Genomic DNA, 13,086 nt, shown 5'->3' with positions numbered 1-13,086 from the left:
TACGTCCGAATGTCCGAAGTATTATTCTTGTGACTGTCCACGAGTGCGTGAGAACACCCAAAGCCTCCTGTTTAAATACGACACCTCGTAAATGTGGTTACAAGAGACTACATGTAGTTTCTCAATAAAGCCTGCCGTCAAAATAATGTTGGTGTCATCCGATAGCAGTGCCTGTACTGTAGGTTTAGACTTCAAAACAAAACTTTTTACTTTATATACGAGAATAGAAATCGGAACAGTAACTGCAAGCTTGTGGCAGCTACTTTGTAAACATGAATCTTCCCTCGAGGCACGTTCACGTGAACGCTCGGAAAACCCAGCCTGATAACTGTTTCTTGATAACCAACCCATCGATGCGTTACTCGCTGCATTTTATTAAACCACGAGATTGCACGCCCGTCACGTCATCAGATTGCGCATGACCAAACCGTGGGCCTATATAGGCCGAGGCCGAAACTCTATTAATTAAGGAGCACATTGATTTGAGGGAATGCGCCCATTTGCGCTCAAAGTGCAGTTACTATACGAACTGACATTAGTTGAACAGATCATTCAAAAGAAAGAGTATGGACGTTCACATAATCTTAGAAATGTTTATGTTTAGTGACGTCACACATAATGTGATATGTGTCGCCAGTGTGATGTTAACAAAATTTGCTCAAAATTCAATGGCTTTTGTGAGCGAACGGTTGTAAGCGCCAGCTTTGAGTGGATTGGGGTTTTCAACATTTTCTCCGTAAATGAAGACATTATGTGGATTTGTGTGAACCTTTCCAATACGGCTAGAAAAACAATATCAACACTAAATTTAAAACTTTAAAGACACATTTCCCGCATTTCCCGTGCTCTTTCGAGTTCACTCATCCGAAAAAAGTTAGATTTTTTTTTTCAATTGCTACTTTCCTAGCAGTAGGCCTATAGGCCGACAAATTATTCACTTCCTAAATGAGACATTGAATAACCGAAAAAAATCCACCGACATTTAAAAAAAAAATTGTCTCTCCAAAATTCGAATTAGTGGCTGCCAGAAAAAAATAACCTATTTTCTAAGAGCACGGGACACGCATCTTCAAGGAGTCAATTTAAGAAACGGGGGGAGGAATAATAAGAATAGACTTTCAATATTGGGCACTGCCGCCAAGACGTGCGTAAACAAAAGGCGGAAGATTGTTTCGAACCGATGTGTTTTTGTTTCGTCACATAAATATAGCTACAGCTCCAGCTCTCACAAAGCGACTTTTTTTTAATTCACCGGCACATTCGAAGTACCTGCCTTGCACTACATCAAAAAGGCCGAGGACGGAGAAGTCGGGCGAAAGCTTCGGTTTGCGTTCGTGCGTGAAGCAGCGTGATAAACACGTTCTCGGTTGTCATGTTATATACAGTCCGCGGCAGGAGGGGGCGCGCCCGCGGCTTTGAAAATATAGGTCAGCCATAAAAGGAGAAAAGAAAATACTCGCCTCCCCAGATTAAGGAGGAAAAAACAAACGAAAGATAAACAAAATATTGTTATTGAAAGAAAAACAAATATTGTTATTTGTCGCATGTCGTTTTTTATAAAAAAAATTCGTTGAATAAATTAATGAAGTTAACTTTCTGGAAAATAGATCGCCTTTCGCCGCAACTTGAACTTTGGTGAAGTGCATCTGAATCCACAGCTACCTTTAAGCGACTGAAACAAGTTTATGTTGTCTGATTTCCTGACTTCTCACCCTCGATATGCATATGGTGGAAAATCGGTACCCGAAGATCCCTAGATATTTTGGCGCTACAAATTCATTGCATTTTGTGGCACATTGCATAGTTCCTTGCTCTATTGTTGTAATCGATGATTAAACTTGGTGCATTTTGCAGGTGTGATATACGGGTAAAACCATAGCCACTTATATTTTGGGGATTTTTCAAGAGGATTAGGGCGAGGGATGGGAAAGGGCTGACTCCAGCTTAGCCCCATAAATGTGGCCTATTTACTGGACTGCCTCCGTAAACATAGGCCACACATCCACATGTACAAAAATCGTGTCGACGGAGCCAAATTTTGATTTTCACATTTAGGCTTAGTTTGAAGGTTTTTTTTGCTTTAGAAGCATACTCACCCTCTTTACAGGCTAATCAGAAAGTGCTGCCTTTTTCAGATGTCTAATTTTTGTGAAATTTCATGTTGAAATTTTGATACGCAAACGTGTAAAAATGAATCTGGAAATTTCACGAAAAATATTCATCTGAAAAAGGCAGCACTTTCTGATTAGCCTGTAAAGAGGGTGAGTATGCTTCTAAAGCAAAAAAACCCTACAAACTAAGCCTAAATGTGAAAATCAAAATTTGGCTCCGTCGACACGATTTTTGTACATGTGGATGTGTGGCCTATGTTTACGGAGGCAGTCCAGTAAATAGGCCACATTTATGGGGCTAACTCCAGCTAGACACGCCGTGTACGCAGTGACGAATTACAATTCTACCTCCATGCACAGTCACACTATATTACTGTCGCTGTCACGCCCCAACTATCGCATCGGTCCCAACTATAGTTGGGCCTGTCCCAACTATAGTTGGGACAGGCCCAACTGTAGTACCACAGTTGGGCTGGCCCAACTATAGTCGGGCCTGTCCCAACTATAGTTGGGACGGTCCCAACTGTAAGTTCCATTGTTGGGCTGGCCCATCTATAGTTGGGCCACTCCGATCATTTTATTTTGCGGTGTCCCAACTATAGTTTACATTGATGTACAACCATAAAACGTTCCCTACAGCTCTGATACACGTCTGACTTAACTGGGGACCACTGAAATTAGCTATTGATGGGGCGAATCTATAGTTGGGCCATCCCAATCTTTTTATTTTGCGGTCCCAACTATAGTGTACATTGTTGTACGATTATAAAACATTCCCTACAACTCTAATACACATCTGACTTTACTGGGGACCAATGAAATGATCTATGGGTGGGGACCATCTGTAGTTGGACCACCGCAATATTTTTATTTGGCAGTCCCAACTATAGTTTACAATTGATGTACGACTATAAAACATTCTCTACAGCTCTGCTTACATTGGCTTACATGTCCGACTTGGGACCTTTGACATTAGCTATGGGTGGGGCCCATCTATAGTTGGCCGGCCATGGCAATCTTTGAATTTTGCAAAATGTTGCTGGATAATAAAACCCAGCAGCTGGACAACTCGTCCAACTAGGCAGTACCACGTGACCGGCCAGCCTTGCGGCATGCATGCACGACGAATACACGGTGCCAGCGCCGCGGAACATTTAATCCAACAAGATCTATCAAGCATGAAGCATCCGGCGCAACTCCAGTCCTAACTATAGTTGGGCCGACCCAACTGCCGCACTATAGTTGGGACAGTCCCAACTATAGTTGGGACCGATGCGATAGTTGGGGCGTGACAGCACTATACTCACAGTCAATGACAGTGACAGCGTTACGCCACGGATCATGATATATAGGGCCTAGGCTATGGGTCAACTCGTTGTTACATTTAGCCTAGGCTGAGTTTATAGTTTATTTTTTACTTGAGAAGCATATTCACCCTCTAAATTATTAGTCCGAGTAACTTGGACCCAACTTATCGCCTTTTTTTAACATTTGGACATGGTCTGGCGAAAGTGCTGCCTTTTTCAGATGTCTATTTTTCGTGAAATTTCCAGATTCAATCATTTGCACAAATTTTCTGTATCAAAATTTCAACAGGCTGGAGTGAGAAGTCTGGTCACTGATTACTTGACGGCAGCATCAGCAAGGCCGACAGTCAGGAAACCAAACAAGCAAGGAATTTTGTGTACTTCTAAAAATTACTGCCTACCAAAAGTCAGCACGGGAAACGCACATCCGGGAGTGAGTAATTGTTCCATTTCTTTGTAATTAGAATAAATTGACCTTTATAAATAACATCTCACCTGCAGATTCTGTCGCTTGATTGGCTGAGATCGCAACTAGTAAGAGCGTACTCCTAGAACTTTGAGGCTCCACGTTGTGGAGCGTGGAGCCTCATAAGTCATAGTTCTAGGAGTAGTAAGAGCGTACTATCTTGCTGTGCACTGCCAATAAAAACCTATAATGGATGCCTTGCTCTTGTCAGAGTAAAAGCTTATTGAAATGTCATCTTAGACACTTAGTTAAGAAATATGAAGTCAAATTTACTTTGTAGTCTTGGTTTTTCTATTTTTTCGTTATGGTTTCCCCAGCTTGTGATGAGGGGTTTTGAACTTTGGTAGCAAAGCGAGACGTGGCATTGTCAACACATCTGTTGCTCAAATTTTGTTTATTATTGTCAACTTTGCAGCTTCCACACTTTGTACATTGCACTGTTTTTCCCGCTACAATGCCGTCCAATGTTGAGATCAAAGCCCACCTCAGAGAGCCGGACTTTGTCAGGAAGAAAGCTCAAGAGCTGAGCGGCAACAACACATCAGAAGTACTACACCAGGAGGACACGTTCTTTCATTGCCCCAATGGCAGGCTCAAACTCCGAGAATTTAAGGTCATTGTACTTTTGTTTGTGAACCAAATCTTTGTGCCCCACTTGCACCAGTGTCAGGTTTTGGCATGCTCAGGTTTCACAATTAAGACAGTTGTAACTTTGTTATTATCGTGAGTAGCTGTTGTGTCATGCTGGCTGCATTGTTCAGACAAGTGTCCCAATAGCCGTTCTCAAAAACATCCCAACAGAGACGACTTTGATTTGAAGTATTTTTTATGAGTTATTTACGTTTGGGTACCACCCCCTAGTCCTTGTTATACAGTGTCTTATTTTTATTTTTTTTATTCTTTTTTGTTCTATGTCTAACAGGAGGACCCAACGAAACTCTCACAATTGGTCTTCTATGACAGACCTGACACCACCGGGCCCAAGCTTTCTAAGTTCTCAGTCACTGAATCTCATCATCCGGATCAACTGAAGGTGAAAAAGTCACAAATCCTTGCAAACTAGCTTTGCAGTTTATTGAAGGGATTCCTCCAAAGCGTCCTACGCTTGTAGAGAGGAGACAGTGAAAAGAAATTACAGCTCTAGGTTTGGGACGAAAACCCCAGCAGAATATTCTGGGGAAAACCCACGGAATCAGCCAACCTGACTGCCCAGGTGTGGTCTGGTCTCCCCCCTCCTGGTTTTTCAAATTTGAAACGGCTGGTATCAACCCCCTTCTAATAATACTTGCACCCCACACCACCTCCTAGTCCATGTAATAGACCACGGCGAATGCGCGTCATAGACAATGAATAAAAAAAACTGTGTCACGTGCTCTGTATCATGTTACGCGATAATGCACCCGGTTGTTGTTGTATTACAAAACACTGCATTCGAGTTGACCAATCAAACCATTTAGTCCTGATTTGGGAGTGAAATGAAGTCACGATTTAGTAAAGTTGTCTCCGATTGGCTGGCGTGCGGCTTGCATTTATCTGCATGTCTAGACATATCAGACGTTATATACAAGAGATTTGGCTTCGTGGATAACGGGTGATACCCAGATTAACCACCTCCCATCCCCAACCCAAGTTTGGATTTTAGCTTGCATTGCTGTGTTGCTTGCAACAGTATCAGAAGATAACCAGAATGCGTTTTTTTTTCCATTTCAAAGTCAAATTTTTCCCTTTCTTTCTTTGCAGTCGACGCTGAGCCTAGCCCTGGGCGTGAAAGGCATCGTCAAAAAGACGAGAACATTGATCATGGTTGGACAGACCAGAGTGCATATTGATGAGGTGGACAGACTGGGAAGCTTCATGGAACTGGAGGTCTGGACCAAAATTTGTTGCTCAGGATCATTTGCTTTTTGCTCATTTTCGTTTGAAGCAGCAAAATTGTTCAAAATCCTAAAGGGAGACTACATACTGGAAAGCGCCCAATTGGGCTACCAAACGAGTTTAAATGGTATTAATTGGAAAGGGTGTTTAAAATATAAACGTCAACACAGGCATCCTTTGAAAATATGCCGTTTTTTGTGTTATTTTGCGAGATCAAATTTCGTGGGTCAAAATTTTGACTCTCAAAAATCGAGCTGTTGGGTGCATTTTTCCAACAGCAGCTCATTAAAAGTGTCTGACATGTACGTCCGAATTTACGGAATTGCCCCCCAGTTGAAATGCATTTAACTTTTGCAAAATCACAGTGTGAAAAATTGCCGTGATGTCACAAATTTGCATTGATGTTCGGGCCTTTGAATTTAGGCAAGATATTCACCATTTTCATCCAAGAACACACCACTCATATAGTAGTTTACAGTTTTTTTAAACTGTTGTTTATTTTTTCAGGTGATGATGCAACCGGACCAGACCACGGCCGACGGGACCAAAATAGCCGATGATCTCATGGAGGAACTTGGCATCCAGCCAAGTGACCTGATATCCTGCGCCTACATGGATCTCATACTCCAGAACGTCGAAGGCAATTAACTGCTACTAATGGGAGCCTGAGAAAAGAGCTGCAAGATACTAAAAAACATTAGCTGAAATATTTGATAAAGCCTTTTTGCTGCTACATGTAGGCATTATGTGGGCTTGGGTAACTCTGCACCAGAATGGAGTAGAATCTATTTCCAAACTTGGCATGAAAATCATGACCTCACCTTGATTCTAAATAGTAGCTCATTGTATTTTCAAGAGAGACGTTTCCAGGCAGTGCCTAAAGCTGCCCTCAGGTCGATCTTGCCACGACATGTAGCTGGCCCAACTATTTCTGAGAAGCTGCGCTACATATAAACTTGCTTGCCAACGAGAAATCCATATGCTTGTAGTGCAGGGCTCAAGGAATGGAACGGTTTTTGTGGAAGGATATGAGAGAAAGGAATGTTTTCCCAATTGTTTTATTTCACCAGAAAATTATACAAGTAGGCCTATATAAAAATAATTTGTCCACATTTAAAATGTGAGATCATGTTGATGTTTTTACATTTGTACTTAGTTAGGCTAAAAAAAAAAATATTCGGTCTCTGGTCAGACCAAAGTTCCGGAATTGACGCGGCCACGCGGCTTTTTTTTTTTTTTTTTTTTTCTTCAAGCTTGGATTGTACAGACAAGGTGGGTACTATTTTGCTTTTTTAATGTCCTCATGTACATTGGTGCCCTCCATAATTTGCCTTGGTGCTTTCGATCATTTGCCTTGGTGCAATTTCCCATTCCTTGGTGCTCTTTGGTAAAAAAATTGAGGTGTGGAAATAGAGGGGGCTGTTGGAGCTACCGCGGAACAATTTGAGAAAAAAAAAAGATTGACGTGCATGATTAAAATCAACGCGCGCGCTGACCAGAGACCGACTTATTATTTTTTTTGGCCTTGCATTAAATTCTTGCATGTTGTGTGTCGTCATAACACCATGTTATAAAATATATTCACTTCTTGTTGGTCTACATTCCTGTGATTGTCCTTCCCCCCTTTATTTTGAGAAACATATTTTCTTTTCACTTTTACAAAACAACTATGGGGTTATTCAGTCCGACACGTTACTACAATGTGCTTATTTAAAGTTGTGTTGAGTATATCACACTTAAAAACACACTGAAGCTATCCTCGCACTTGAGTGCCCAATTAAGACTTAAGGTCCCATGTGCAAATGTGAATCTGAACTTGGGCGTACATTTTCAATTGGCTGCTAAATACAGGGTCTGCCTTTGCCATCAATGCAAGTTTTATGGATGTTTTACAAAGGGACGTTTGTTATCCCCTCCACCTAAAAAGTGTAGTATTGACCAAGATGCAACTTCAAGACAACTCTTCATTGTTCTTTTTGAGATTTTGAGTCGTGTGAATATTCGAACTGGCAAAAAGCGAAGATTCAGTTGATCAAATATTGGAAAATTCAGTATATTTGGGACAGCCATAAATGATGACACTAAGGTAGCCCTCTGGGAACCACAGAAATAAGTTTACAGAGACATTGAAATCCAACTTCATAATTTTTGTCTCCTTTATTAGTGTATAATCAAGATACATGATTATAATGGGACCCTGAAAGAAATTCAAGTGTGGTATTAATGGACAAAATCAATCACAATGAACAGTCAATGTTCCAAAGATGTGCCATTTTTCAAACATGTCTATGTCAAACTATAAATGATACATATGCAACTCGAAATGGTGACCAATGAATTTGTAACCTCTGAAACGACTGCCATGTTGCGGTCAAAATCAGTTTTACTGGATTGAGATGTTAAGGTGCAAATAAGAACTGTGAAACGGCTAGAGTAGAGTATTACATTGGTAAAACCCAACCATGGTCGAGACACCAGGGTAAAAATTCTAAGATCTACGGCCGACCCATGTGCACATTGGTGCAAGTTTGAACGGTGCAACCACCCGTGTTGGATGGGACTTAGTATCTGTGTTGAAATGGGGTCCGCTCAATAGGCTTATAGTCCGAGGGCTTATTGATCCGAAGGCTCGATAGTCGTAACACACAAATTTCCAATACCCGGGGTTCATTAGTCCAAAAAACAAATAAGGTTCGTTAATCTGAGCATTTGATGCAATAGTCTGAAGCTTCGATAATCTGAAGGTTCATTTATCCAAAGGTTTGATAGTTCGAATTTAGAATAGGTTAATTAGTCTGAAGGTTCAATAGTCCGAAATTAAAACAAGGATCAATAGTTTAAATGTTCATTAATCTGAAAGCACACTAGGTTTAATGGTCCAACTTGACAATAATGTTCAATGCTGTCAAATCGGACTGTCGAACCTTATTGTCGATTGGACTATCGAACATTATTGTCCATTCTGACTATCGAACCTCCGTATAATTTAACCTCATTCTATTTGCAGACTAATGAACACTTTGGACTAGCGAACCTTCGGATTAACGAACCTTTGGATTAATGAACCTTTGGACTATCGCACTGTTGAAATAGTACCCATGTTGTTTTCAACACGGGTAGACAAGAGGAAAGTTTCATTGATTAGAGATCAGCAGTCGAAACCATCTTTATCACAATCCAAGTCCACAATTTCGTTGTCTAGATCTTGTTGAAAGCTGCAATGTCCATGGATTGAACAAAGTCCTCAAAAGCAGTGATTTTCTCCTCGAGGTCATCCGTGCCAACCTATCGGAATCGGAACAAAACAGATTTACGAAAATGAAACAATTGAGTACTTATAGTGCAGAATATATGGGAGCCCAGAGAGGCCACATGAATCTTCTACTCGATCGTAACCCATCGAAAAACACGTTAAATTGTGCAGCAGCAGGATTCCAGTCAAACCAGTGAGTTCGGTGGTTTTGAGACATAATCTTACATTGTAAAAACAACTGTTTATTTTTACTGACGCACATGGCTATGGCGATGCGCACGCTGACCAGAAACCGCAGACTTTTTTTTTGGCCTAATGACAAAGGTGGATATCTTACCTTGTCGTCCACAACAACACAGCTGATTTGCAGTTTGTTGATGCCGTACCCGACGGGAACCAACTTGGCTGTGTGGGGAAACATAAGAATTCGACGTTAGATTAAGATTGGTTGCTTCAATGTATAGCCAACAATTAGGTTTCAATTCGTATCTGTGGAAGGGGGACAGGGGAAGGGCGGATCCGGGGGGGGGGGGGGCATGCTCCCCCCCCCCCCCAAATGAACCTAATTTTTGTTTTTTAAGTGACGTCGCAATAAAGGCAGGCACTGCATGCACCACCATCTTTTCCTTACAAAAAAAAATTTGGTCAAAGTGGTCGGAAATTGCCTCAGATCGCACCACAGAGTATCTAGAATCCAAAAAAGTTTTGGGACCCTTAAACAGGCCCCGAACCCCACGTCAAATTTTTTGGACCCACTTTTTGGCAGAGCAAAATTGTTTGTGCCCCCCCCCCCCCCCCCCCCCCTTGGGACAGGGTCCTGGGAATGATGATGAGCAACAATTCTGACATTTTCCATTTTCTAGATGTGCATAAAAGAAAAAACAAACAAACAAACTGTAAATAAACAAACAACCCAACTGTGAAATTTCGGATAAAACCTTTGCTCTGGCAAGGCGCTAGAGGCGAAAAATCAAAGTGTGCCATGTTAGGGGCTACGCCACATTAGGGGACATCAACAATATACTTACAAGCTCCCCAGAGTAGGCCGTCCATCTCAATACTACGCACCAGTTTCTCTACTTCATTCATGTCGGTCTCATCGTCCCAGGGTTTGACCTCTAGGACAATGCTGGATTTGGCAATGGGTGGAGGTTCTGTCATCGAAGGAAACAAGTTTGAAAAAGTTGAACAAAGAAATTGACAGGAGGGGGGTTTGAACCTGTGACCTCCACTATGCTGTAACGATGCTCTAATGATACCAGACATTTATATAACACTTTTATAATTTAAACGGGGTATCAAAGCGCTTTACAATTATTATTACCCGTGTCCAACCAGCAAACACTCCTGGAACCTTCTCAACTCCCTGGGGAGCAAACTTGGCTGGTAGGCAGCCATTTTCGGGTAAAATCCATAAAAATAAACAAATAAATAAACAACATCAAAGAGGCCTTACTCTTCTTCTTTGCAGCGGCGTCTTCCGCTGCTTTCCTCGATGCTTGCATGGCGGCCAAGGCTTCTTCATCGTCATCGTCATCTGAGCCAAACAGATCCACGTCGTCATCATCATCGTCATCGTCCGCGTCATTCTGTGCTGCTGGTGTGGCCGCTGATGTGGCCGCGGCGGACGGACCGTACTCGCTCACGTCTTTCTTGACTCCTGGCAAGCTGGATAACAATTGGGAGACGTGCAGAGGGTTAAAGCCACATATTTACATGTATATCCTCCAAAATCCTCTTTGCGAAATGGAGGATTTTGCAGGATTGAGGCTATATGGCAAAAAACATGTGGCTGATTTTGGAGGATGCACTGTGTCAAGGTCTTGGCCTGGACTTTGTGTTGTTCATGCTCAGCCGGGCATAAATTCAGGCCTAGATCTTGTACAATGCTCGAAATTATACTCGAAATCCTCCGTACTGCTCCAGGATGTCACTGGCTCTGCCTCAACATACTGACAGTGATTGCCGGAGGATTTTGCAGGATTGAGGCAGTGGTCACCCCTCCAAGGACCACATTCAAGAAATAACAGACGATTTTGCAGGATTGAGGCTGTGTGCAATTTGTACACGGACGCAGTTGGAGGATCTTACACAGTATTCCACGGCTTTTCCTAGCCCGACTGCGTCTGGCCGTACAGTACTATCGCAAGCTCTGTAGTACGGCCAGACGCTGAATGCTTCCAAAAAGACTGAATTTTTTTGGCCGCCGATGTAGCGATTTTGCTACATCTTTCGATCGCAATTATCTTTTCATCCAGGGCACAAATTTCCAAAGTTAAGGTTCGTAGTCGCAGAGCAACTCATACCTTTTCGAAAAAACGTTGTTTGGTCTCAATATTTTCATCCATCTGGCCACAAGACGAATTTCAGTCATCAGATTCCACAAATATCGTCCCCCATGCGATCCCCCATGCGATTTCAAAATGGCGGCCGCGCTGTAACGTATGCAATATGCAGGCGCGCCCGCGCAAATCATGAATATGCATAACAGTCTGTGACGTACGACCTTGTGTTTTTGGACGTGCGTGCGGCAGGGCCGTACGTCCAAAAACACGAGGTCATACGTCACAGACTGTTTATGCATATTCATGAGATTGTGCGGGCGCGCCTGCATATTGCATACATTACAGCGCGGCCGCCATTTTGAAATCGCACGGGGGATCGCATGGGGGACGATATTTGTGGAATCTGATGACTGAAATTCGTCTTGTGGCCAGATGGATGAAAATATTGAGACCAAACAACGTTTTTTCGAAAAGGTATGAGTTGTTCTACGACTACAAACCTTAACTTTGGAAATTTGTGTCCTGGATGAAAAGATAATTGCGATCGAAAGATGTAGCAAAATCGCTACATCGGCGGCCAAAAAAATTCAGTCTTTTTGGAAGCATTCAGCGTCTGGCCGTACTACAGAGCTTGCGATAGTACTGTACGGCCAGACGCAGTCGGGCTAGGCTTTTCCGTGATCTTTTCCCTGGGAATATTGACTTTCCATGATTCCTTGTAAAATAACAATATTCCACTGATTTTTCCACGACTGATCAATTCAACGTGCAAATTGCATAGTGACTATACTCACCTACTGAACTGGCTTTTGTAGGAGTTGACTTGGTTATACCAGCGCAATGCGTTGTAGAGTTCAGCCGGTGGGGCGCCAGAGAGCGCCTCGAAGACTACTACATCTGCCTGTGACACGGTGTACCTGTGTTGACCAAGAAAAGAAACAAAACACTGGCTCCTTACGGCAACTGTCCAAAAAAAGAGTTTTTTAACGCAAAAAATGTCCAAGTGTTTTCTCAGTAAATACTATATAAATACTTCAATAGTTTCCACGCTCAATTTGACTTTTTAGGACATATTATCACTTTCTGATGGCTGATAGGTCACTGAAGTGAAGGGAAAATTAGTGATGGCCAGAAATGGGAATCTTTCCTTCCTACAATACATGTAATTCAAACTGTCTTTTTTTTATGGGTGGTATTAAAATATTGCAAACTTCTCTACGGGAAAAAATGGGGGGGTTTTGGGGGTCAACCCCCCCCCCAGCTCTGTCAAATAAAAAAAAATTATCATACAAATTCCTAAAAAATAAGTCGAACCCCCCCCCCCCCCCGGCCGTGACACCCCCCCCAAAATTATACTGGTATAATGTCCACCTGTTCAAAATACGGTACACAATTCTGTAATCCAGTGTTACTAATCGTCGAATTTGAACAGCGCCCCCTATTGAAATATGGTACCAGCCCCCCCCCCCCCCTCCCCCGGGCCGGGGCCGGACGGCCGATTAATGCGCGACACTCATCATGTATTAATTACACGACTGACGACACCATGACACGTGGGTAAAATAAATGCCGATTAAAAATACCCTGTGAAACATCATTTGAGCTTCATATTACCCTTCGATGTAACTTCGATCGGCAAGGTACTCATTCAGGGCATTCAGACAGACTGTTGTTTTCGAATCCCCGAATCCCATTTTGACAATAAATTGAAGGATTTCAACCGGTTACACTATGTCCTTCCCGAGCGAAAGCTGACTTGATTGAAAAGGATCAAAAACGTGTTGAGATG

At 42.4% G+C, this 13,086-nt stretch overlaps 2 protein-coding genes across 4 annotated transcripts; one reads left to right on the top strand and one right to left on the bottom strand.

The window, feature by feature from the left end:
* The first annotated feature begins 1,733 nt into the window (after positions 1 to 1,733).
* LOC119719535 lies at positions 1,734 to 6,818 on the top strand. 3 transcript variants are annotated; one of them, XM_038188995.1, is made up of 6 exons: positions 1,734 to 1,867; positions 3,708 to 3,851; positions 4,300 to 4,497; positions 4,807 to 4,917; positions 5,625 to 5,750; positions 6,267 to 6,818. In XM_038188995.1, the coding sequence occupies exons 1-6, from the start codon at positions 1,829 to 1,831 to the stop codon at positions 6,405 to 6,407; spliced, it is 759 nt and encodes a 252-aa protein (XP_038044923.1). In that variant the 5' UTR covers positions 1,734 to 1,828; the 3' UTR covers positions 6,408 to 6,818. The 3 variants fall into 3 exon arrangements, with proteins under 3 accessions (XP_038044923.1, XP_038044924.1, XP_038044925.1); XM_038188996.1 differs by having other exon boundaries at positions 1,746 to 1,854; XM_038188997.1 differs by lacking the exon at positions 1,734 to 1,867 and adding an exon at positions 2,416 to 2,432.
* Positions 6,819 to 7,891: 1,073 nt separating this feature from the next.
* On the bottom strand, positions 7,892 to 13,086 carry LOC119719536 (elongation factor 1-beta-like). The gene is made up of 6 exons (XM_038188998.1): positions 12,912 to 13,086; positions 12,092 to 12,214; positions 10,469 to 10,680; positions 10,041 to 10,166; positions 9,350 to 9,417; positions 7,892 to 9,044 (listed from the first exon to the last, which is right to left on the bottom strand). Exons 1-6 carry the CDS (start codon positions 12,989 to 12,991, stop codon positions 8,958 to 8,960), a joined length of 696 nt encoding a protein of 231 aa, XP_038044926.1. The 5' UTR covers positions 12,992 to 13,086; the 3' UTR covers positions 7,892 to 8,957.

This window comes from Patiria miniata, unplaced genomic scaffold, assembly GCF_015706575.1.
Source record: "Patiria miniata isolate m_02_andy unplaced genomic scaffold, ASM1570657v1 HiC_scaffold_8, whole genome shotgun sequence".
In the NCBI taxonomy this organism is placed as follows: Eukaryota; Metazoa; Echinodermata; class Asteroidea; order Valvatida; family Asterinidae; genus Patiria; species Patiria miniata.
Note: the sequence above shows the minus strand (reverse complement) of the source record. Positions and strands in the feature narration are given on the sequence as shown.